This window comes from Phyllostomus discolor, chromosome 9, assembly GCF_004126475.2.
Source record: "Phyllostomus discolor isolate MPI-MPIP mPhyDis1 chromosome 9, mPhyDis1.pri.v3, whole genome shotgun sequence".
Classification (NCBI taxonomy): Eukaryota; Metazoa; Chordata; class Mammalia; order Chiroptera; family Phyllostomidae; genus Phyllostomus; species Phyllostomus discolor.
In genome coordinates this window covers 28,609,857-28,634,078 of record NC_040911.2, presented here as the reverse complement: position 1 = coordinate 28,634,078, position 24,222 = coordinate 28,609,857, and the positions used below count along the sequence as shown (strand labels likewise).

Sequence of the window (24,222 nt, the reverse complement as noted above, 5' to 3'; positions counted from 1 at the left end):
AGAAAGAAAGAAGTCTGAAGTGCCTGTGATGGTTTCAGCCATAGCCTTCCAATTTCCTAGGCCACATTTGGTACTGTGTCTTCATTCTGTCATGGCCAGACACCTGGAATTATAACCTTGTTGGTGCAAATCTAACAGAGCAAGGAACCTCGTTACTACCTGCCCATGTAAATAAAATATAAAGCAGCACAGATTTCCTTCCATATCATAAGTTCTTAGACTGGAAAGGCAAGAGCCACATACATCATGGACCAGTGTTTCAACAAAAAAAAGAAAAAAGAAAAAAACATATTTAACATAAAAAGCAGTAGTCTTAGGGGAAATGTTTGAATTTATCATTGTTACATTAAAGACTATATCAGCTAACACACTTAAGAATTATAAAACTGTGATTATTTAATAATCTTTAAGTACTTATCTGAGTTTAAGATACTATCTGTGGCACAGTGCCTAGCACAGACAAATACATATGTCACACATGTTTTTTGAATTAATGTCAAGTCACAGAAAGATCAACATAAGTTTTAAAGCCACAGAAGGAGAGAGCTCCAAATTTTTCAAGTTAGAAAGACTTAGGAAAATTGTGTGTTTCTTTTCCAAATTGTAACTTTATTTTTTATACAAACTTCAGGTTGTTTTGTACTTTATTAAGTCATGTTTTGAGTTCTCCTGATTAATGAATAGTTAAAAGCACACAAGTATGTGTCTTTCTTTCTTGAGTAATAGACTGTGATCTTGGCCAAAAATAGGTAAACACATCTAATCTTGACAATCCATTAGTAAGCATCGTGTTTAAACCAACACCAAGTAAAACATGTCCACAGTAAGTAGGGTTCTGCCAGATAAAACAATTGGCTGGTTTCAAGAGGAGAAATTGATTTTGATTGATAGACTGTCACACAAAAGAATAAGGTAATCTCGTTGAGAATGTGTTAAGTAGTTGAAAAATGTGTGGGTTACCTCAGGTCTACCAGCAGAGCACCCAAGAAAGACAAGGAAACTATTTTCAGAGAAGACTGACATAGAGACTGGGCAATAACCTCTTCCAAGAATTCTGATGTCTAGAGAAGGAGCTTAAAAAGGAAGAACTTGTAAGTCTGGTCAACTAAGTATTCTCTAGAAATGTTTTTTTCGGAAACAGCAAAAGAAAGTGCCAAAAAGACTCTTCATTTTGGAAATTACAAATGTCAAAGAAAAATTGCATATGGAGGAGTTAAGAAGGCAAGGAAGACTTTCTTCAAGACCATTGCAACCGGGGAGAGAAAGTGAACACAGATCCACGGGAACGAAAGGCAGGAGGGTGTGTGAGGACTGGGGTGAGCCGATGTGGAAGTACTGAAGGATATTAGTGGGCCCGTGGGTCAGTCGTGTTGGCTAGTTGTCACAATTAGAAGGTTAGGCTTCTCCCCTCCCACAGAGATTGGGAGAGCTCCTTCAGTTATTATGTTTCAAAGGGGTGGCTCCCACGTTCTTGAAAAGGGTATCCCTGGGCTGTAAAACTGGCCAAAAGCTAGGAGATTTATACCACAATGGGACAGATAAAGAATTTATAATAGAAAGCTTTCTAAAGTAAATGCTCTAAGAAAAGAATGTTCAAAGGCCCCGAGTTACGAAGAAGCCTGACTCGAGTTTAGTCAAGCGGAGGGGAACATTAAGGCATATTAGCTTTACAAAGGCCAAGAACAGAAAATAACAATTAATAAAAAGAACAACTGATAAGAGATTTTGGCAAAACTCAGGGGGTCACAGCACACGTGCATGAAACATTTACGCTGAACTTATAACCACAAAGCAGGAAGTGGAAACAGCACAAAAATGAAATTAAGAGTAACACAGACTCACAAACACACAGAAGGCTGGCCTTACATACAGAACAACAACAACAATGGCAACTCCATGGCTACCCACTTTAATTAAACAAATTCTAGGCAAGTTGCCCTTAACCAAAAAGTACCTTCAGTATAATGTCCTAATTATCGGTGTATCTAGTACTTAGATTAAAGCTGAAAAGACTGGTTAAATGTAAATGTCATCCTCACCTTGGCCTTTCCAGTCATTGAACAAATTTATCAGCTCAAACAAGTTTACCACACTGGATTTTAGCAGAATAAATAGTTTGTTCTTGGAATTAAACTCACCTTCTCTGTTTTCCTGCTCTCGACACGTACGAATCTGTGAACATATCCATGTCACTCACTGTCATGAACTCCTCCTTAGGGACAGAGCCTAGACTCCACCTTCACATCCATTTACCTCAGATGCTGAATCAGTGTTGGTTTAAAAGCCTCCAGGGCTTGGGATAGGTAGGTTTTAATGAGAGGAAAATGGTTGGAAAACACTCTTTCATAAATTGGAAGGCTGCCTGACAGGCAGAGAATGGCCTTGGGGAGAAAGCAGCATGGCCTCTGGGGAAGGAGGGACCGGAAATCAGAGGAGGAAGATGCAGGTACTCACCAAGCGCTGCTGGATCATTTGAAGGCAGCCTTTCTGCAGAAAGTTCACTGCAATCAGCTGGCAACCAGTTGGAGCGGAACCCAGCGCATGGTGTTGCAATGCACGCTATGTGTTTTAGGAAAACTGACTTCAAAGATTCAGAAAGATTACATGAATGGCCCCACGACCACAGGCCACAGTGAATACAGTGGCTATTTTTACTTGCTTCTTCATCTCCTATGCTTTTCAGCCTCTTTAAGTTGTTGACACCGTGGGTCACTATCTTGCAAATTCTGCCTTCTGTCACAACCCTCCTAGTCTGGTCCTTTGCTTTTTCTGACCACTCTATTTTGTTGCTTTTTGTTGGTTTGATTTTGTTTTTGTATTTGTTTTTTTTTTTTTTGTTCTTAATATACTCCAAACCCCCTGAAGTCAGATTTTACTGAAGTTTTGTTCTTGACCAATTATTTTGACATACAGTTTGACTTTCTCTCAAGGCTTCACCATCATTATGGCTCTCAAGTGTCCAAGAGTTCCTTTAAAACTGCCTCTGATATTCTCACGAACCAGTTTATCCAAAAAAGTCAGCATATAAACTCAATCCATGTTCCTTCCAGCCTTGCTTCCTCACTGGCAAAGCTTATACTGATGAAGCAACTTAAGGTGGGCTCACCATTAACTAACTAGCTCATCACAAAAAAGCCAGTGTCCCTGCCAAGGGTTCTGCTTACCCATATTTGCAAAGCCAAGCAGTCTTGAAACACTGACCAAACAGCTAGGTACTGTTGGGAAATGGAAAGGAAGCTGCTATCCCACTGTGTGGCCCATTCAGACACCTAGCATGTGGCATACCCTTACCTGTGCACACAGTCTCCACTTGGAAAAATATTTCCAGTCCTGGCCCAGTGAAGACACACTGCTACATTTTATACATTTGTTAATAATTCCTGGAATATGGTCAGGACTTCCATATCCACATATCCAGTTGCCACTGGATAGCTTTGCTTGGACCTCCCACAGGCAACTCAGACTGTTTAAGCACAAAATTAAACTCTTCGTCTTCACTCATCCTCACTCTTGTTCCTCCCTGTTTGCACCTTACCTCACTGAGGGCCGCACTCCATCCCACTGAGTCGTCTAAGGTAGAAATTTGAGCATTATCTTTGATGCCAAACTTCTTTAAACCTCTCCCTCCCCTCTCTCTTACCTACACACACACACACATTCAGTCAATCATCAAGCATGAAAGGGTTCAGACACAGGGCTCATGAGCTTCATCTTTATTATGTAAATATTTGTTGAATGACTTTTAAAAATGAATGAGACATTCAAGAATCTGAATGACTATGTAAAAGGTTTTAAATGAACTGTCAAAACATAAAAGGCAAAGCATACATGATTTGTGTTAACTGCTCAAAGTGTAATGAAGATAAAGCAAAAAATTAGGTAGGACTGGATGGGTGGTTAGGTAGATGGATAGATAAATGAATGGAAGAAAGGAAAGAAAGTAAGGGGAAGGGAGAAAAGGGTCAAGGAGAGATGAGGAAAAAGGGACAGTGGTAGAAAGGGAAGAGAAAAAATCTTGAAAAGAAGAGCTAAATGCAACTTCAATAAATTCAATTTTTTTAAGTGCAGTACCTGACTGTTTAATCTGGGTCACAGACATCTTTTTTCTCAGGTCGTCAAGTTAAAAAATGACAACAGCCAGCACAACAACAACCATCTGGTGTGAATGAATCAAAATTACACCTATTTTTTGTCAGATCGGCAAAATATATATTTTGTGGTGTGCCACAGAGTTTTAGTAATTAGTTTGCGTGCCATGAGATGAAAAATGTGGAAAGTCGCTGCCCTAACTGTGTCTTTGCTTCCGTCTTTGTCACTTCTTTCCAACCCCGACGTAGATGTGAGAGGCGTGAGGCAACGGTGCAAGAGCGTCAGGTGGCCTTAAGTGAATTAGCTTTTAATTTTTATTATGGCAAGCTTCAAATATAAACAAAAGTATAGGAAACAGTATTCATCCATACCTTTAATTATTTACTCTCAGCCTTTACTGTTTGATTATGAAGCAAATCTCAGGTATTATTTGAGTGAGTTGAACCTTCATGTTTTAAAGAATTATATACCAGTATTATGATAATAATGGGAAAAAGGACTATCCATGATTTTGAGAAATAATGAAGAGAACACTGCAAAAAATAAAAAGGAAAGGCTGTACTCATTTTTATCTAAAGAGGAGAATATAGATTCTTGGGAGTCTAGGGGGTGAATTCGAAGTGGGTTTCCCGATAAAATGGATTTTTTCCCCAATTACGAGTAGAGATAGAGGTAACCCTAGACATTTCACCATTCTAAGAATAAGGATTGCTCTACTGACTTCACTTCCTCATTCATTTATTCAAATTCCATCTTTTTTATAGGGGAATTAAGGCAGCTAATTTCCCTTCTTAATAAGGCTACTAGACTGTTAGCTCAGGAAAATATCATAAGATAAAAATCAACTTTAACCTCAGCAATATACTAACGAAGTCTCTTAGATTGTGCGTGTGTTGGAGAGACATGGGCTGGATCACCGTACAATTAGGTGGACTGATAGGCAGTGTTGTAGCCACGCCCACAGGATAAGTAACGGGACAACAACTCAGAGGACACCCTCTGGCTGTGTACTGGCTGTAGCCCTGTTCAGGTCCTTGGTTGTAAGCAATGACTTGGACACAGGAGACATGCAACTCCTCCTGGGTATACTATCAATTTATAGACCTTCTGGAAGAGACCACACATGTATAACTGAATCAAGTTCATGGTTTATTGGGGCAAAAACAAAGAAGTTTATTTTAAACAGGTGAATAAACAGAGCAAGTGCCTACACACCATGTTGCCGGTCAGTTTTTTGTTTTGTTTTTGGTCCCAGAACCCATTATGGATCTTGTGGTTGCCACTCACATTGTCTGTGCAAGACAGTGTGCTGCTATATTGGAAAAGCTAGATTTCATTGACCACCACATCCCTTTTAATATTGAGGGCTTACATCCTCAATCAGGAAGAACTTACACAAATAGGAAACACTGACAGACCTCCAGACCTCTTCCTGATTCTTAAATAAAACAGAGGCTCCATTAACTGCACATCGTGACTTCCCTTTTCACTGCTCTTGGCAATTTGCCAGACCGCCGCCAGGACCTCTGTGAGAGGGAGGGGCAGAGGAGCCAGGGTTTCTGTTCTCAGAGGCTCAGACCTTGGTAGAACTCAGACATTTAATTGTGTGCTGCATCACAGTCCTTTTGTACCTGGGCTTCAATCATTATTCTGGAAAATCTTACACAAATAATCTATGTGTCTAATATCTTCTTCTAAAGGATTATTTACAAATATTGAGACACTCCTGATTGTTGAACCAAACTCAGCATTAATAAAATAACACCTTCATCCAGAGGAAAAGGCAGATGTAACATTCAGGTATTTCTGCCAGTTGCTCTGTCTAGTTATCGGCATCCTGGAGTACTCATCTTCCACATAAGCCTCTCAGATTTACAGAGGACCTGAACCTGGGAAGCTCCTTTGAAATGCCAGTGACAAAATCAAAATTTAAAAAATGATCAGGATGGTTAGAAACATGAGCTAAAAATTAAAAGAAACTAACCAGGTAAGTATGAAATCCTACCTTTAACCCCCAAATAAACATTAAAATAGAAAATAGAAAAAAATCTGACTTAACAAAGTACATATGATTTTTTAAAATTAGCTTCTTAGTGAACTACAAGCTTAATAAGAGTCCAGAGAGTGGAACTGCATTAGCAAGTGTCCTTATCACAGTGAAAGTAGTTGCTTTCTATATGTTCTGTACAGGTGGGGCATTGTCTGTGGCAATGGGATTGATTTTATATATCTCCTTTCAAGGAGATATTAGCCAGTCATGGAACAGGATGACTAGAACAGTTAGGGTCTCAAATCCTTGCCTGATAATAATGCAAATGATAATAGTCATGTCCGTGTATTGAAGCCTTATTGTGTGCCACGCTCAGTGGTAGACCTCGTACTTGAAACGGCCATGCGGTTGAACCTCATTGACCTAAAACCTCAAGGAGAAGCTACCTCCTGGCTGAACTCTACACTCACGATAACGGGGACTTCTGTACATGATCTTCAGATGGTAATGGAGATGCTAATAATGATGATAGCAGCTTTCCAATGTTTGGGAAATAAATTATCTAGTGCTAGGGAGAAAAGATGACATGGCTCCAGAGGGGAAATGAGGCCAAATGGATTAAAGTAACAAAGAGGCAAGTTAAAACTCAAATATAAAAAAGAAATGTATATCACTTGTTCTTGCTCAGAGGTGGCACAGGAAGCCTTTCAAGGAGGCCCATCTGCTTGTCGTTAGGTGCTCGCTATGTACCAGCTACCGAGGTTACCAGCCAATAAAATTCATATTATCCCTGTTTTATACATGAGGAAACTGGACAACAGATAAAAACTTGTCAAAGTTTACACAAGTCCATTTATTTTTCACTGTGTTATAATCATCCCTATCATTGCACATAATCCTACATGGCCATGGGCTGAAAGGTCAGCCTCTTGAGGACATGTTTAAGAGAATGCTTCTGTTGGGTAACGTAAGTCCTTACCTCGCTAACCCCTCAAGTACTCGGTATCGTTGAACCTGTTTGCCAAGTAATGAACTGTTACAAGAATTAATATTAAGTAATGGAGGAGTATTGATAGTGTTTTTAAATGAATCCAAAGAGATCAGTTTGAGTCGAGGGGATGCTAAATGCTCTCGGTGAGGGACACTTGTTAATTTACCCTGAGTTTCATTAGAAGAGCCCTTCATTGGCCTCCTAATATACTTACTTGCAGGCCAATTCATTGACTTGCTACCTTAACTATTATATTCTAAGCATTTATATAGCACTTTTACTGGTTGAGAGAAAGTTCAATACATGTCAAAATATGGGGAGGGCTGGGGTGGTGGGGGAGGGTGGGGGGAAAAGTCAGAAAACTGTACTTGAACAGCAATAAAAAAAAAGGTTTAAAAAAATACACGTCAAAATACAGCTAAGTGCCTTTATATCTGCTATGGACCATAAACATGGGCTTCAAAAGAGCCAAAAAGTTAGAAGCAGAGAACTGATATTTGTTGAAAGTCTGATGTGTGCTGGACACAGCCTAAAGATTAGCCCATTCAGAGGAAACTCAGGTTCTGTGGCAAGCAGCCCACCTGCAGGGAGGAGGTTCTGCGGTAGAGTAGTGGGAACTACTGTTGGGTCGATAAGATGGAAAGAGCCTGCAGAGAAGCTTGCATTCTGAGCAGAACTTTCAGACTCGGTGCTGTGAGCATTGTGAGCCATGCTGGATTCCTGAGGGGAGTAGGGGAACTAGCTCAGAAATGTGGGGAGCATGTTCCTCTTCGTTAAGAAGGAGATGGAAGCCACAGTGTAAGAGTAGTGGCTGTTTTTATAAAGGAGCCTTCTCTGAGGTTGACGGGAAAGATCACAGGTGAGATACTAGTAATAATGAATACCCACATTGCACTTACTGTGTGCCAGGCAGTGCGCTTGGTGCTTTGGGTATAGTCATTCCTTTATCCTTCCACCCCTGTGATGTAAGTACTAGCAGTATCATCATCCTGTCTTCCAGATGAGAGAACTAGGACTTCTCCCATCCAAGTACTAACCAGGCCCGACCCTGCTTAGCTTCTGAGATCAAACGAGATCAGGCGTGTTCAGGGTGGTATGGCCATAGACGAAAATTAGGACTTCTAAAAGCAACTGGCCTCTGGCAAGGCAGGAAAAATGCCCAACATCCATCATGTGCTCACCTCACAGCCTCGTTCTAAGAAGGAGACCAGTGAGTGCAGTTAGGATGATTATTTGATGATGTTACACATCACGGCTTGAGCAGATTGTCCTCCAGAGTGGCAGATGCCATGGGGCTAAGGTTGTGTTTCTTAGCCTTGAACATGGTCTGCACTCTGATCTTCAGGGCTGATTGCACATGCTCTGTTCCCCTAGAACCTGCAGGATATGGGACAGACCCTTTCAAGTCTTGAAGTTATATTTATATTCTAATAAAAACAAAATTAAGTGTATGGCTTGTATTTATAGTTGTTTCATTTATAAATGTTATCAGTTCCTGTCTACACACATGGCATACCAACACCATATGTATACGTTCCCCCCCAGGGGCTCAAGATCTGGATCGTATCCGACTCTCCACCTACAGAACAGCATGCAAGCTTCGGTTTGTTCAGAAGAAATGCAATCGTAAGTAAGCTAGTTGTCTGGACTAATTACCCTCATGTATCCTAGAAGTTTACATTTGTTACTTTGTTTATTAAAACTAGGTTTTCTTGAAATAATTGACAAAAATATGTTTATATAACACGGAAAAGTGTATTATAATAAACAAATGGTAGCAAGACTATTCCTAAGTAATTCTGAAGGCTTAATTACTCTAGACTGTTAAAGTATTCCAGCCTGCCGTTGGAATGGTTTAAAGCTGGATGGATGTTTTCCTTCTTTTCTCTAGCCTTGGTACTGTAAATGCCGTGCCATCAAAGTGGTCTCCAAGAACTTTATAAAACATCAAACTCTGAGTCCTTATATTTGTGCTTCCTTTACGAGTACAGGAAAATGTTTATAAGCTCCTAGAAAACCATCAAGTTTCTTTCTGAAACTAGAAAATTAATCCTTAGTATCAAAATATTAACTATATTTGCCTGCATCAGACAATAGCAAGAGACAAAAATACTTAAAGAAACAAAGGATCTTGCTTCAGCTTTTTCCCAAATTTTAAAACGTAAGCAACAAGTTAGATCACTGATCACAGGGAGCAGATTCACACTCATTGCTGGGTCAGCACATCCGCCATCTTACCACATTCATTATCTCTTGGGAAAAAATGTTACTTTGTTTTAAAAACAGATTGCTATAAAAAATTGAAAACTCTTCTCATTTTCTAATTAGTATTGCATGCATTAAAAAATGAAAACCATAATGTTTTTCTGAGTACATGCACATAGCTCTTGATTAACTCCCTGGAGGACTATCCACTGGGTGAACGTGGAAACCAGCTGGGTCCACGTCTCTGCCTGCCCAGAGTCTCCAGCAGGTGTTTCTTGGAGCACGGGCAGGCCACCCCAGCCCCTTGCCTCGGCATGTAGCTGATTGTGGCTCTGGGTGTGGGCAGTGTGCGCCTGTTCCTCACGTAAGCTCCAGCCCCAGAAGGATGGGGCTGAAGTCCAGGGAAGGAGAAGAATGGAGAAAAAACATAGGTTGGTCCAACATCAAACACATGTTTTGATTCCTCACAGAAAGTGAAACCAGTGCCCCCTCCCCCCTCAAAAGCAGTGAGAAACTCACTCTGGATGCGGGAAGGACTCTGTGGTTGTACTTGTGGTCCTGGGTATTTGCAGTCCTGGGTATTTGCAGTCCTGGGTATTTGCAGGCCTGGTGTTAAAGCTCAAGGAAAATGCTCCCACAGAAGCAAAGTGCTCCCTCCCCCTCAACCTCATCACCCATATTCAAACAAAAAGAAGACTCTCCATATCTTCAGCAATGAAAAAGTGATGGGATCCTCCCTTTTTTTTTACCTCATTACAATGGCCCTCAAAATAGAGGGGAGAGGAGAAGGAGCAGGGATAAGAGTCCAGTCTCCTCAAAGCATCGCCAGGCAGAGCCTTCCTTAGGCTACTTTCAGTAGGAATAGGGAGTTTCAACATTTCAAAATGGCATTACAAAATGGTATGGATGGGGGGGGGAGATGATAGATAGAGGGAAGGGGAGGGGAGGGGAGGGGAGGGGAGGGGAGGGGAGGGGAGGGAAAAGACTCCTCCTGATTTGTCAGCCCTGCACCAGCACTATAGAGGGCGTGCTCTTTCGGCCCCCACTGGGTTCAGCAACCCACAGGCCATATTCCATTCCTCCTGCTCTCTGATAAAGGCTCTTTCTCCTTCTTGGACATCTCTTTTTTCCTCTTCCTATTCTTTTCTGGCCCTCATCCTTACCCTGCATCCAGAATCGTGGCATAGTCACACTGGCCCTCTTGGTAAACAGTAGGGAAAACAGTATCTTAAAGAATAGTGATAGCCTATCCCTGAGTAAAAAGAGAAACTTCACACCTGTCCAGCAGCCCTCAGTGTATCCATTCATTTACCTCTGAATTTAGTAAACTTATAATGGAAACCTACTCTGTGTTTGGCACTGTGCTAGGTACCAGGGACAGAGCGATGGAAAACACCATGCAATCCCTACCATGAAGTTGCCCAGAATCTGTGTGGGTAGATGGACTTTTAAACAGAGTTATAAAACAGTGTGGAAGTGTAATGACAGGAATGTGTACATGGCATTGTGGGAGCACGGAGGAGGCAGCACCCTGACCTGGGTGTGGGGACCGCCGAGACGGCTTTCCTACCCAGGGAGGTAACTGGGCAGAGGCTTAGAGAATCAGTAGACAGTAAGCAGAGAATTATTATTTGCTTTACAATGTACTTTACAAATTTTGCACATTTTAGGATGAGAAAAGATATTATATTCTATACAAACTAGACAACACTAAGGCTCCAGAAAGAAATGTAAGCATATCCTTGAATGCTCTGCTAAAATTAAGATTCTTTTCCCAATTGTTTCTACATTGATTAGAAGTGTGAAATGCAAGGACTATTTGTGTTTGCTGAGCTTTCCTTCCCGACAATAAATATAACAGTTGTGATGCTGAGATACTTGCTGAATGCTAACACAATTGAGCCTGGCTTATTTTAATCGAAGTTAGAGCCTTTCTTTTAGGAAGGGAACCAGGAGTGCCGGTGTTCATGTGACATAATATTTGCCAATATTAAATACCCCTGTATTACAAGAAGATAACTTTTGTCTGCAATAAAACCTAGCCTGAAACAAGTCATAGTATCTTATAATGGAGTTTTACTCTGCAGTTAAAGAAATAAGAAAGAACCCATATCGTGTATTTATAACTGTATTGCTTTATTGGAAAGTCTTATGTAGTGTTTACTTCATAGAAATTGATGGACTTTAACTGAAAATGGGTTGTTATTTTTAGGCTCAGACATTATTAACAAGTAAAATTTATTTTGTGTATTATCAGAACTAAACTTAAAAACTATGTAATGGAGGAAAGAACATAAAAACTGGCACTTGTAAAGTCATCATCTTGAAAAACTGTTGTCTGGACATAGCATGGAGAGTATAGATTTTTAGGAGAGTTCTTTCTTATCTAAATGTAAAGATCAGAAGTGTTAGTTAATTGCCCGTATTTCCTGCCCCACAGCCCTTGCTTGCTCTGTTTATGGTTTCCTATCTAGAGCATTGGTCCTTGACGTCCATGTTCATTTCCTCTAATACAGTTCCTCATGGATGCTGAGAGTCACTGGTTCCCAGTGTTCTAAAAAGTCTTTCTGTCTGAGGCCAGAACACTGTTGCCCATGGACTAAGTGGGCCCAGCACCCACTGTCTTTGTATAGACTGAACTAAGAATAGCTTTTACAGATGAAGATTTGCAACCTATCTGAAAATAGGTAAAGGGAACACTAAGCTGTAACCCCAATTAAGCAAACTGTTTTCCTCTCAAAAAAAATTCCAGTCCGTTCATTAATAGTCCAGCATTCTAAAAATCATATTCATTTATTATATTTTTAATTTTATCATCAGAATGTTGTAGAAACTTATTTCCTTTCTTGTTATATGCAGGGTGGTAAAAATAGATTTATAGTTGTAAGTATGTGAAACACAGAGTTTATTCTTCTGTTATTATTTATTATTATATTATTTTTCATACAAATAGCTGTAAACCTACTTTTGCCCCACCCTGTATATGCCAACAGAATATTAATCCATTATAAGGTGATGCTTCTATGTCCACAAAAAAACATTTACTGACCTCTGCAATAAAAGAAGAGTTGCAAGAAGCCTATCTTTTTTTTTAAGGCAAAAAAAAATTCTTTCAACTTTACTCCAAGGATTTGTTTTCCAGATCGGCTTCTTTCCCTCACCATTCATCTCCGTGCCTGGCATACTCTCCCTCTCTGTGCCATGACCAGCATGCTCTCCAATAAAGTAAAGGGGCAAATCTCTCTACAAATTAGGGAACAAGTTGGCTATTTTATTCTCTAGGAGAAATGGTACAGAATAAAGAATACAGATATACCCCTAAGTCTTCTTTCTAATCAATAGCCTTCTCTTTAGCGTCCAGATTTCCTAGTGACTTTCCACAAAAATAAATAATTGATATACCATTTATAAGCATGTGAGCAAATGGTAACATTTTGGCCTTTATCTTAAATAACTTTTCTGCTGCAACATTATTTTCTCAGTCAGCATGGACATAGTTAATGATCCAGATACCCTCTAATGTCAGCAGTTATTTTTTCTGAAATTACTTTGAAGTCAATGGGACGCAGCCATAAGTTCATGAACAACAAAAAGCAATGAGAGAAATAAATCAAACATCTTCTTCCTCCTGTTTAACACTGGAGCAAAAGTAAGGAGGCAATGCCCACAACTGACATTGCACTGTCTTTTAGTTCTTCTAGCCACAGTGTGAATTTCCTCTCTATCACTCATGCCAATGACAGTTTAATTAAAATTTTGTTTTAAGGGAAAGGTGAAAAAGTATAAATTTGTATCTGAACTTTTAGAGCTTCTCAAAATATCCTTCCTCTAGTAAATGAAGCATTTTTTATAGGTATCCCTCATGCAGATATAATTTAAGGTTAGCACACAGGCTTTTGTCTTTAATAGCTCTAAACTTTCAGGATCACTTATGAACCCAAAAAATGCAGATACCTCTTTACATAAAGTTTTCTCTATCCCTGCAAAGTTAATCCACGTGAGTGCTATACATGTAGTAAGACCTGAATGAATATTTTTCTGTGAATGAACGAACAGGCTCCACTAGATTCATTTTTTACCATCCAGGTAACTAGTCTTCTGCTGCAGGAGTAGTATTTAGGTATTTCTTAGCAATAAATACTAATATCCCATTCATTTTTTTCAAGCTAGTGTTCCAGTATATTCCCTCTCTCTGCCTCATTTTTAAGTGTGTGGATTTTTGGCTGCCCGTGTCTGTTTTCTATCATTGAATAACAAATTACCACACACTTAGCAGCTTAAAACAACACCCATTTACTTTCCCAGTTTCTGTAGGTCAGAAATCCAGCACAGCATGACTCAATTCTCAGCTCAGGGTTTCACGGGCCGAAATCAGAGTGCTGGCTGGGTCTGCGGTTCTCATCTGGCACTCAGGGTCCTCTTCCAGGAGGACTGGCTATTGGCAGAATTCATTGTCTTGTGGTTGAAGGATGGAGGCTCCCTTCCTTGCTGACATTCAGGGTACTACCCTCATTCCTAGAGACCACCCACATTCCTTACCACGTGACTCCCCAGGCTGTTCAGAGCATGTGTGTTCTCCGCTTCTTCCAGGCCAGCAGGAGCGAGTTTCTGTGACTTCCTCCTCTATGACCAGCCAGAGAAAACTCTTCTTTTTTTAAAGGATTCGTGTGATTAGGTCAGGCCCACCCAGATACTCTTCCTGCCTTAATTTAAGCTTAACTGGTTCAGGACCTTAAGTACACCTGCAAAATCCCATCACAGCAGTACCCAGACTCGTGTTTGACTTAATAACTGAGAGAAGGTGAACACTGCGGGCCAGGGATCCAAGGGCCGGGCTGGGACAGCAGCTTTGGGCCCTGCCTATCACACTGCTAAGACCATGGACTTTTCTGTTTTCCACGTAATGACATATAGAATGTTGCATTAAAAAAATAAATTTAAAGTAAAAATTTCAGACAGAGAAATAGATCCCCCAAAGGAGAAGTATTTAAGGAACTACAGAAATGATCCCTGAAAGGATAGTCTTCCAAAGGAGAAGTGTTTAAAAGAGAAAGATAGAAGGGCTCTCTCCAGTCAAGGAGTCGGACCAGAGAGCAGGGATGTTTAGTCAGAGAAATAAAGTAGCAGATAAAAACCCGTGGAGCACAACTATCTTTGTTTGTATTGCTCCAAATGGTGTGGACACTGGTTTTCATTCCTGATGCCAAATGATTCCAGACGTGTATTTAGACTAAAGAAAAGTTCCTTGGTAGAATACAGCATCCCCAGAAATTCCCTGTGGGGAAGTTGGTGGCGGCAGCAGCCCATTCACGTCTTCCGCTGAGGGACGTGGCAGTGGAAGCCTGCGCCTCTCTGGGCACCCTGGGCCTGGGCGATGTTGTTTCCCCTTCTCAGAGCAAACTTCTGCTCTTCCTTTAATTGCTTTTATTTTTGAGATCCTAAAAATTCAGAGTTTTGTTTTCTTGTTAGTACATTTTTAGAGTGCCAGGAGCTTTATCTGATCCATCTGCTGTCACTGCCCAACCTGCGAACTAAGTGAGCACCTGGAGCCTGGTTTCCAGAAATCGGGATGTGACATCCATCAGCTTCCTTCCGTGTCCCCTGCTTCTGCATTATACCAGCAAGCTGTGCAAACTAAGCCCTTTTACTCTCACAGTTTAGGGAAGTGCCTCACCTTTAAATGTCCCAGTCAGTTGGGAAACAGTGATACATATAGAGGAATGCCTTCAAGCTTCCTCAACCCCATCTGACAGGTGCCAAAGCAAGACTCGATGACCTTGTCTGAGTGGCCTGCCACGCTATGTTCTTGGGAGCCTGCACATCGGCCCAGGGCCAGTCATCAGAGCAATGAAGAGATGCCCAGAGGGTGCGGTCCCACAGCCTGGCTCCCTGGGTCTCCGGGCTCCGAGGACAGGGATGAGAGAATGGCCCCTCCCACATTACCACACCTGTGATACTGCAGGGAAGCCACTCCTGGTGTCACCTTGATCTGCTCCTCACCCAGGCTTTGTTGACATTTGTTAGTGTTACTGGTCACTCATTTATTTACCATTCAACAAATATGGACTGAGATTTACTGCGTGCCAAGCATTATGCTAGACCATGGTGGGGAAAGCGTGGTAATATTCCTTAGTGCACAGATTTAGTGTTAGAAAAATGTCAAGTTTATAATCTAATGAATGTGTTCTATTTATTTTAAAGCTTCTGATTTTGTAATATCAAGCAGTAGGTAGACTCTAAAACTTTACTATATAAACTTCTATCTAGCATTTTAATTCCCACAGCAAACATTCATTTTCTAAAGAAAAAAATTACTTTTCAAGTAGAGTGTTTAGAAGAAATCAAATGCATATATATAGGTATGTATATAGCTATTGAAATAAATGAAGTCTGTAGCTATTTTTATTCGTTTGCAGTGTTGGGCCAGGACTTCTGCTTTAACTCTGAGGAGTTCTGTTTGTTTGGATAAGGAGAACACTATTAAGTGGCTTCCCTTGGATAAATACCAGATAAAATCATGTAATTGAGAACTTAACTTCTAACTTCCAGATATTAGCCAAGAGCCATGGTAAACAGAGTTCCTGTCCTACAATGTCTGTCAAGCCTTGTCATCGAAAGGCAAACACGTGGACCACGCAGCCTGCTACAAAGCCAGTAATGACACGAGTCCCAGGCAGCTTAGTTTCTCAGGAAAATAATGAATTTCAACGTAAGAACAAGTATGATGCAATTTATTTGTCAAATTTGGCACTGCAGAATAACTGACATTGTACTGTGGAGAAGGAAAAGCTGAGGAAAAACTGTGTGACCAAACAGAATCAGAATCTACTCTGAACATGGTCATAATCACTTTTTCGCATTTATTATTCTGGGAGTGTTCAGTCAGTGATGGACCAGGGCTTGATTAGAATCAGTGCTTTGGCCTGTGTTTCCCCAGAAAGCAGGCTCCACAGCAAGGCTTGTCTGGAAGCTGTTTATTTGGATAGTGAATCCAGAGCAGAACTGGGACAAGAAAAGAAAATCAACAGATAATGCAGGAACTGCTAAGGTGCTGATCCGGTTGCTCTGCCCTGCCTTGGTCAAGGGTGGCCTGCGCTTGCACTTAGGGGTCGCACATGTAAGAGTGTCGGGTAGGTTCCAGGTGTTCAGCTGAGGCAGCAGAGGCGTGCAGGCAGAACCTGAGGCCCGCTGCTGTCTGGTTGTAGCTGCACAGAGCTGGCCAAAGTCTATGTCGTGACAGTCACTTCTGCAGGGCTGGAGAAAGAAGTGGAGCCAAGACTCTGGAAAGGCACAAAGTGAGATCTATAACATTACCTACTGTGTATCTTGGCTTTCTGCCCTGGAGATTTCCTCATCAGTATTTTCTGCTAACTTTTAAAGTTTTTTTCCCACAAAAGATTCACCTCCCATATTCTAGATCTCAATAACCCGTACTGCACTTTAGCCATCCAGTGATCCGTTCTTCCCAAATGCTAGCCCATCTCCCAGACAGTTTTCCATGCACCAGCAAACTGGGCCATAGCTATTTTCTCAGTGGGTGTGTATTTTCTATTTTCCATCATATTATTTACTCTCATTGCACAAAGATGATTAATTATATATTTAAGCAGTACAGGGTGAATGCAGAAATAAGGAACACTTCCAAGCTTATTGTTCCCTACCCGCTCTTTGATGTTAGCCAGATGGGCACAAGATGCAGGGTGCTGAGATCAGCAGCTACAAAGGAAAAGAAGACAGTGTTCGTGGTCACTAGCCCTGTGGATGATGCTCTTTCTCTCGAAATGTGGCATTTGGCATCTAGAATTGTGGCTATCTGCTCAAGTCATGGTAGACGGAGAATAATAAAGGTCCTATGGGGAACCACGTTCAGTGCATCCCATTGCACTGCCTTAGAACATGAGGCAAAGGGAAAGATTCTAGGGATTATATAGAGTGTGTGGCAAACAGAAGGCACCCTGTTCCATTCCCGCAAACATTACTAAACACCCAGTTTGAACAAGGCATTGTGCGAATAGCCATGAGGAATAGAAAGATGAACAAGACATAGGGCATGTCTCCAAGTTGCCCATAATTTAGTGATGTGGTTCTTAAGCTTCTCTCACCATGTATCTTTGGGAGAATCCGCTGAAAGCCACTGACCCTTTCCCCAGAAAACACACATGACCCTTAACATAAAATGTAGCTCATCATTTCAAAGACCCTCCTCTCCCCTGAAGTCTAACCAAAGCTTTATCTACAAAATGGAAGGGACAACCTATTGATTAGTAACTGTGGGAAATGCAGAGTGGCACAAATGGCCTGTAGACATGTGACAGTATCTGGGAGCAACAAAAGGGAGAAAGTAATCCCGCCTGAGGGCTCAGAGTGGGCATCCTCGGGAGTGTGTGTGTGCGCACGAGATGCCTGGAAGACAGTGTACTGAAGGGTGTAGCTGATGAAGGGAGTGGGCCGAGTCAAGGCACATACAAGACAGCCAGGGGAGTATTCTGGAATTGTATGCAGCCCAGTGTGGCTGGAGCATGGGACTCAGAGAAGCTGGAGATTAGGATATAAGGCTAAAGATTAGGAGACTCGAGTCCAAGCATTGGTTTTCATGCCTGGAAGCTTGGGTTTTCCTCAATAGGCAATGGAGAGTGGTACAACCAGAGCTAAGCCTTAAAATATTTCTTAGGAGAGAAGGAAAAGGGCAGAAACTGCAGATGAGTAATGAGACTTACTATAAAAAATCTAAGTAAAAGTCAGTAAAAGCCCAAACTAGGGGCTAGAATGTAGGAAGTGGTAAGAGCACATTGAAGGAACCTGTAGAGTTATCCAGTAAAGTCTAAAATTACTGCCCAGAGAGGAGACAAGATACTAGATTCCCCTGCTTCTCAAGTTATTAAATATATTCTGAGCAAAGTTAAACACTGGCAGTGAGAAATTAGTTATTGTTCAGATTATTCTTTTCATTTACCTTCTCATTATTTTTACAATCCTTGGTACAATACTTTGAAAAATAATAAACTTAATAAGTGCTCATTCAATTGAATTTTGTTAAATTTAATTTCTAGTATGACAGCTATTTGAGCCAACAATTATTGTACCTCATTTTGAATAATGATGAAACTCTACAAATAAATTTAAGCAACACTGAATAATTTTTCCTAGTAGACAACAGATGTACTGCCAGAGCCTTTGAGGACTAGCATGAGACTCAATTTGATTTTACACCAAAAATATGTTATAGACCTTTTCTTGAAACTCTATTATTATACCATCTACATTAACCAGGAAATTGAAGTGAAATTAAAATGTTCTCCTTGTGAGATATGGTGCATCTCTCCTAGGATCCTTAGTGAAGAGAGTGGTCTTGGTGATAAAGGCATACTTTGGAAGCAAGGAAGATGTTGAGTTTAGACACGGAAGGTAATTTGGTGAGCTTCTCAGATGTTCAGATTCATATTTTAAAAGGTATGGCTCACTGGTCAATATCAAATATAAAGTTGTGTTTTTATTAACATTTCCTTTCCAAACTCAGCCCAGGTTAATGTGGGTGATGGCAAGATCATCAACACAATCACATCAAAATACTTTGGTTGACTCTGGCAAAGCACACCATGTGACTGCGTTCTTCTCCCTCCCCAGCTCTTCAAACACTATTTTGTCATAAAAAAAAGGCCTGATTGCATGAAAAAAAAAAGAAAGAACTTCTCTTGAGACTATCTTAACAACTGGCTGATTTGCACATGGATTTCTTGACCACAGTGTTCCTGGGAGCCTGCTGGCACCTCTTAAATAAATTCCTCTGTGTTGAATGAGCATCCAGTTCCTGTTCTCCCTGTCCCTTGTCTAACACCATCCTTGAAGTCATACTCCACAGCAGTGGTTCTCAGACTTCATTGTCTTTCAGAATTGCCTAAGGAGGTGCTTAACCTAGGGATGCCCTGGCCACACCCCAGACCTATGGCATTAGACCCACTCATCAAGCTAAAGATCACCTCTGGCTTTCACTGCTGGACTGGTTGGCTGTAGATGGGAGGCAGAATTAGCGTACATGGCGGTTTGAAAATGAAACTAAGCATTAAAATATACAGGTTGCATTTTCTCAATCTTTCTATTTGCTTACTAAAAATTAGAAAATAAAATAATGGACAACAGAAAAGTTTACTTAGTTACAGACCCTACTTTCCAGGAAGGCCCCCCTCCCCTGCACACACTCCTCTGGCCCAGTGGAGTGAATACAGGATCTCATTGTACCATCTGCATTCATTGCTCTGTGCTACTGGTTGCTTGGTTGTCTTCTTGGAGTTTTCTCCCCTCCCCCTCAACATGTGTTCTCATCCTGCTGTGATTCAGGAACCAACTTGAGCCCAACTCCCCCTCCCAAGTTTCCAGCCCACAACAGCATCCCTGTATTTTGAGCTCCAGTAGCTTTTTTATTTAAGTCTGCAGTGTGAATGTGGGCTTTTTATAATGTACTGTCTTCTCTTAATCTTCAGTTTGGCCCTCTGAGAGTCTCCCCTATTTTCTTAAATAACCTGTAACATCAAGAATAGTTTATTGTAGAATCTTTAAAATTACTGGTTGGATTTAATTTCTTTCAAAAACATTTTATAATCTCATTTGTCATTTCCTTTCCCAACTCTGTATGTAGAAGCATATGGTAGTCTTTCTCCATGTGTTAATGCCTCTATGTGCAATACAGGAGTGTAAGGAGTGATACATGGAAAGGCCCTTTTTTTCTCATGAGCTGAGCCTCTCTGAATTTCAAGATAAGTGCTTGATCTGAAAGTCAATGAAAATACTCATCACTGTGATATAATCTCTCATGGATTTATAATATATTACATTCATTAAGAGGTAAACAAACCTGAGATTTTAAAAGAAAGATTGTATTTTTATAACTGACACAGCAAAACAAACAATGAAAGAATTTGAGGGGACAAAGTTTTATAATTTTATCTGAATGTGACAGTAAATTTTAATTTCTGTTTTCTCTCAAAAAATAAGAATTTCTAAAATGTATATCATGCTTTACAGTTTAATGTTTTCCATGTAAAATTTTTTGTTCCTCAGAATACCTATAAGATTAAAAAGGTGAATATTATTATTCCTATTATACAAATAAAGAAACACTTGAATTTAAGTCTAATATTGCTAAGCCCATTTTTTTCTCCATAAGAGAAAATAGATTATGATAGTGGCACGCTCAGTGCGCTTGTTTGCTGAACATCTCTGCTCTGTACCACCTGTGAGCTCTGTGTGGTCAGAAAGCACCTGTCTCCCCCGTGCTAATTCCAGAACCCAGTGCAGTACTGCTGCATAATAAGGGCTACATAAATGCTTGTTTTATGAATAAAGTTTTTTGTCTTTGGAGTGGAAGGCTAAGAAAGACAGCTAGTCAGTGGCCTAAGGGAGCGAGTCTAAAGATAAAACCTAGAGTCACTCCGACACTCACAAGGTGATAGGCCTCTCTCCCTACCATCTCTTACCCCACCCTGTGGCTGCCTGGCCCACTGAGGAAGGTCCTTAAAAGCATTTTTACTTAAAGTCTATTTGGCACATAGAATACTGAATGAAAGTTCCATTTGAGAGCTGTCACCGGAAAAAGACAATGATTATCCGTGTATTCATCTTTTAGTTGCAAGGACACTGAAACTTCATTGGGTAACTAGAAAAATGAATTACCATAATTAACTTTTCTCCAAGCCGACAAACATTTTCAGAATATGCTTTGTGAACAAACACCACTGGGCACTTCAAACCCACAACATAAACTAATCAGAAATGCCACCTGAACTTGGTTCTCCTATTCTGAAGAGCTTGGTGACAGTGGAAATTTCATCCAGAAATCACCTTGAAGGTCAGGAACCCGGTCTAGGGAGGAGAGAACTGGATGAGTTTTCAGGAGACATGACACACCCTGCGTCCTTTACTCTAAGATTTGATGAGTAAGTCAAGTCTGCCTTTACCTGTATGTCTCAGAAATGGGAAAACAGGTCATAGCAACAACTCAGCCACCAGTCCCATCACTTGCAGCGTGAGTAGCAAAGCGAGTGTGGGTTGACAGGGTGCGTACATGGGTGCACGCGCACACACACACACCACACAGTGCACACACTGCCGGAGGATGTGTCTGTGTTCCCAAAGGCATATGCAGTCCCTCTGGTATGTCAACAAATTATCCTCAATTCCCAGCCCAACCACAATTTCCTTTTTGCATAATTAAGAAAGCACATTATAATGCAATGAGTGACCTTCTTACAAAAATCTCAAACCCCTCTATAACAATGTGTATATACATAATTACATAAATCATGCTTAAAATGTAGAAATTAATTGATAATTACCAGCTTCTTGAAACACACCTCACAACCTAATAAGACATAGCAGCCTGTCTTGATGTGAGAGGAATAAAAACTATCGATTTTGAGCACTGCTTCTCATTCTTTAATGTGAAAATAAACTGGGGTGTTGTTAAAAGGCAGATTCTGATTCTCTAGGTCTGAGTGGGGGGCCTGAGAGTCTGCATTCCTAGCAGACCTAACTCCCTGAACTTCCTAGTGTGGTCCAGACCAGCTGCAGCAGAATCACTGGGGAGCCGTTTGCCAACCCTGAAGGTGGTTCCAGTGTGCCACCAGAGCTGACAACCACTCCTCCAAAATGACAGAAGGGAAATCACTGTAGGACGATTGTTCATTGACCTTTCCTAGCCGCAAGCCATCTGAGAGCCTTCTAGAGGCTTATGAACATGGGGTTAGCAAAGTCACCTGGAGAGTTTTGCCAAGCCCTTGCCCACCCTTCTAAATTTTGGACTCAGGCAGTGGTAGAGTCTGGGCTTGGGAATTTTGAAAGGATCTCTACATGCTTTAGGAAAAGGACATCATGCTTAGATTCACTGACCTGGGCCTAGTCTCTGTGATGTGGTCCAGAGAAGGCTAGCCCTGTGCTAATTCACGAGATGGACTCAATCCTGAAGTTATCTTTTGATATTCATATACTTTCTATACCCTCTCCTCTGTATTTTACCCTATTTATGTGATTCCACGACTTCTAATAAAGTTTATGACACCAGTCATATCTATTCATTGCAAATGAGTTTGGCATTTTTGTACTTTCCCAGGGACGCTTGGATTTAAGGCATCTCTAACTATGAACTAAGAGTCCATCTCCTACTATAATAATGCAACACATCAGCAACATTGCTTGAGATTCGAAAACTCTACCCGTGTGGTATCCCCCTCTCCCACCACAACACCCCATAGCCCTTTTCAACAAGAGATTTCTTGGATTTAAGACAAACTATTGAAGTTTTGTCTATTTCCATTTATAAAGACAAGCTACTGTGAGGTATTAATAATTAATATATACAATTAACACTAATATTATTTCCAAGATTCTATGACATACTAAATTCCACTTTTAAGAACACCTTTTGTTTATTCTTGATGTAGTTAATGTTAACTAATTTCACTATGTAAACTGTTACCTTTTCTAGTATATTACTGCAAAGTATACAGTTATATGGATGAGGAAACTCCATTTCCTATCGCCTATACCTAATAGCAGGTGCTTTATGGTGGACACTTAACAGCTTGAGGACTATTTAGTAAAATGTGCATAGTGCCATCTAGTGGTGAATCATCACTGCTGCAAACCTAGATGTCCTTTGCTAAAAAGATTTGATAACTCAACTATAGGCAACATATTTATACTACTATCAGACTTTAAAACAGACCTCTTAATAACTTCCTAATGTCTCTCAACTCAGCACATTTCTTAGCATTCTTATTTAACTCAGCAAAGGAATTGTGATGCTCAATAATAATTAGTAGATATTGAATAATTAGTAGATATTGAATTATGCTTATTATGCACTAAATACTGTGTGACGTGCTTTACATTGATTACTTCATTTGATCCCCAAAATTACCCTGTAAGAGAGGAATCATTACTGTCCCCATTTTACAGATGAAGAAACTAAAATGTACAGAAGGAAGTTAAGTGACTTGCCCAAGGTCACAGCTAGAGAGGAAAACCAGTGGAAATCCAACTGACTGCCTGGGAGTCTACAGCATCCTGCACAGTGATCTGCACCTCCCAAAGTAGTTACTAATTTAAAAAAGTTCCCAAGAAACCATTATGAAAAAGGGTCTCCCTCACCAGGTCTCTATCAAATACAGTAAAACCAATTCAAATGCCACTAACTCAGAATTTATGACAACTAACCTGAATAACATGTGCTTTTGTGGATGAGATTGTGGTTTGTGCTTCTGTAGAATTCACATAATATATGCACAGTTATATGTTAATTAGTTTATTGAATTTGGAAGACTGGGCTAAAATTTAGGTTCAGATTCACAAATCGTGTAAATTAATAATAACATCGGATGGCTATAGATCAGAGGGTGTTCAATTATTTCAACACGAATAGCTATCATTCGTTGAGCACCTGTGATGTGCCAAGCCCTGTGGTCAGCACTTGTATAGCTTCCTCGGGTTGGTATCAGTTTCCTCATTTCTAAAATGGAAAGATAAGTGTATAAGGTGAAATGCCTTGCTCACGGTTGTACAGTTATTAATGAAGCCAGGAGTGAAACCCAATGTTTGTGATCACAAAGCCTGTATCCCTCCTTCTTTGCCATTCCTGGAAAACAAGTACACATAAGGGTATGATGTGCGTGACTGCAGTTTCCCTGTGTACTGCCACACCCCATGCAAAACACCACCATCTCCTACTTGGACTACAGCAACGAGCTGCCGCCACTCCCACACGCCTGCCCGCCCACCTCCATTCCTTTCTTCCCTGCCAGTCAGAAAGGGCCTGGTTAAGCTGCATTTCTGAGCGTGTTACTCTCCCATGTGTCTTCACACTCTCCACACAAAGACCCAAATTCTTGTCGTGGCCACAGTGTTCCTGCAGCCTTATCTTGTACTTCTGGCCCCTTCACAACCACAACACAATCCA

The 24,222-nt window shown here is 40.7% G+C and overlaps 1 protein-coding gene across 17 annotated transcripts in view; it reads left to right on the top strand.

The window, feature by feature from the left end:
* The window catches only part of DTNA (dystrobrevin alpha), a 352,090-nt gene that overhangs the window by 235,586 nt on the left and 92,282 nt on the right, over positions 1-24,222 (top strand). For all 17 annotated transcript variants that reach the window (XM_028523840.2, XM_028523841.2, XM_028523839.2 and 14 more), the window contains one exon: positions 8,616-8,696. In XM_028523840.2, the coding sequence (XP_028379641.1) occupies positions 8,616-8,696 (81 nt within the window). The remainder of the gene's footprint in view (positions 1-8,615; positions 8,697-24,222) is intronic.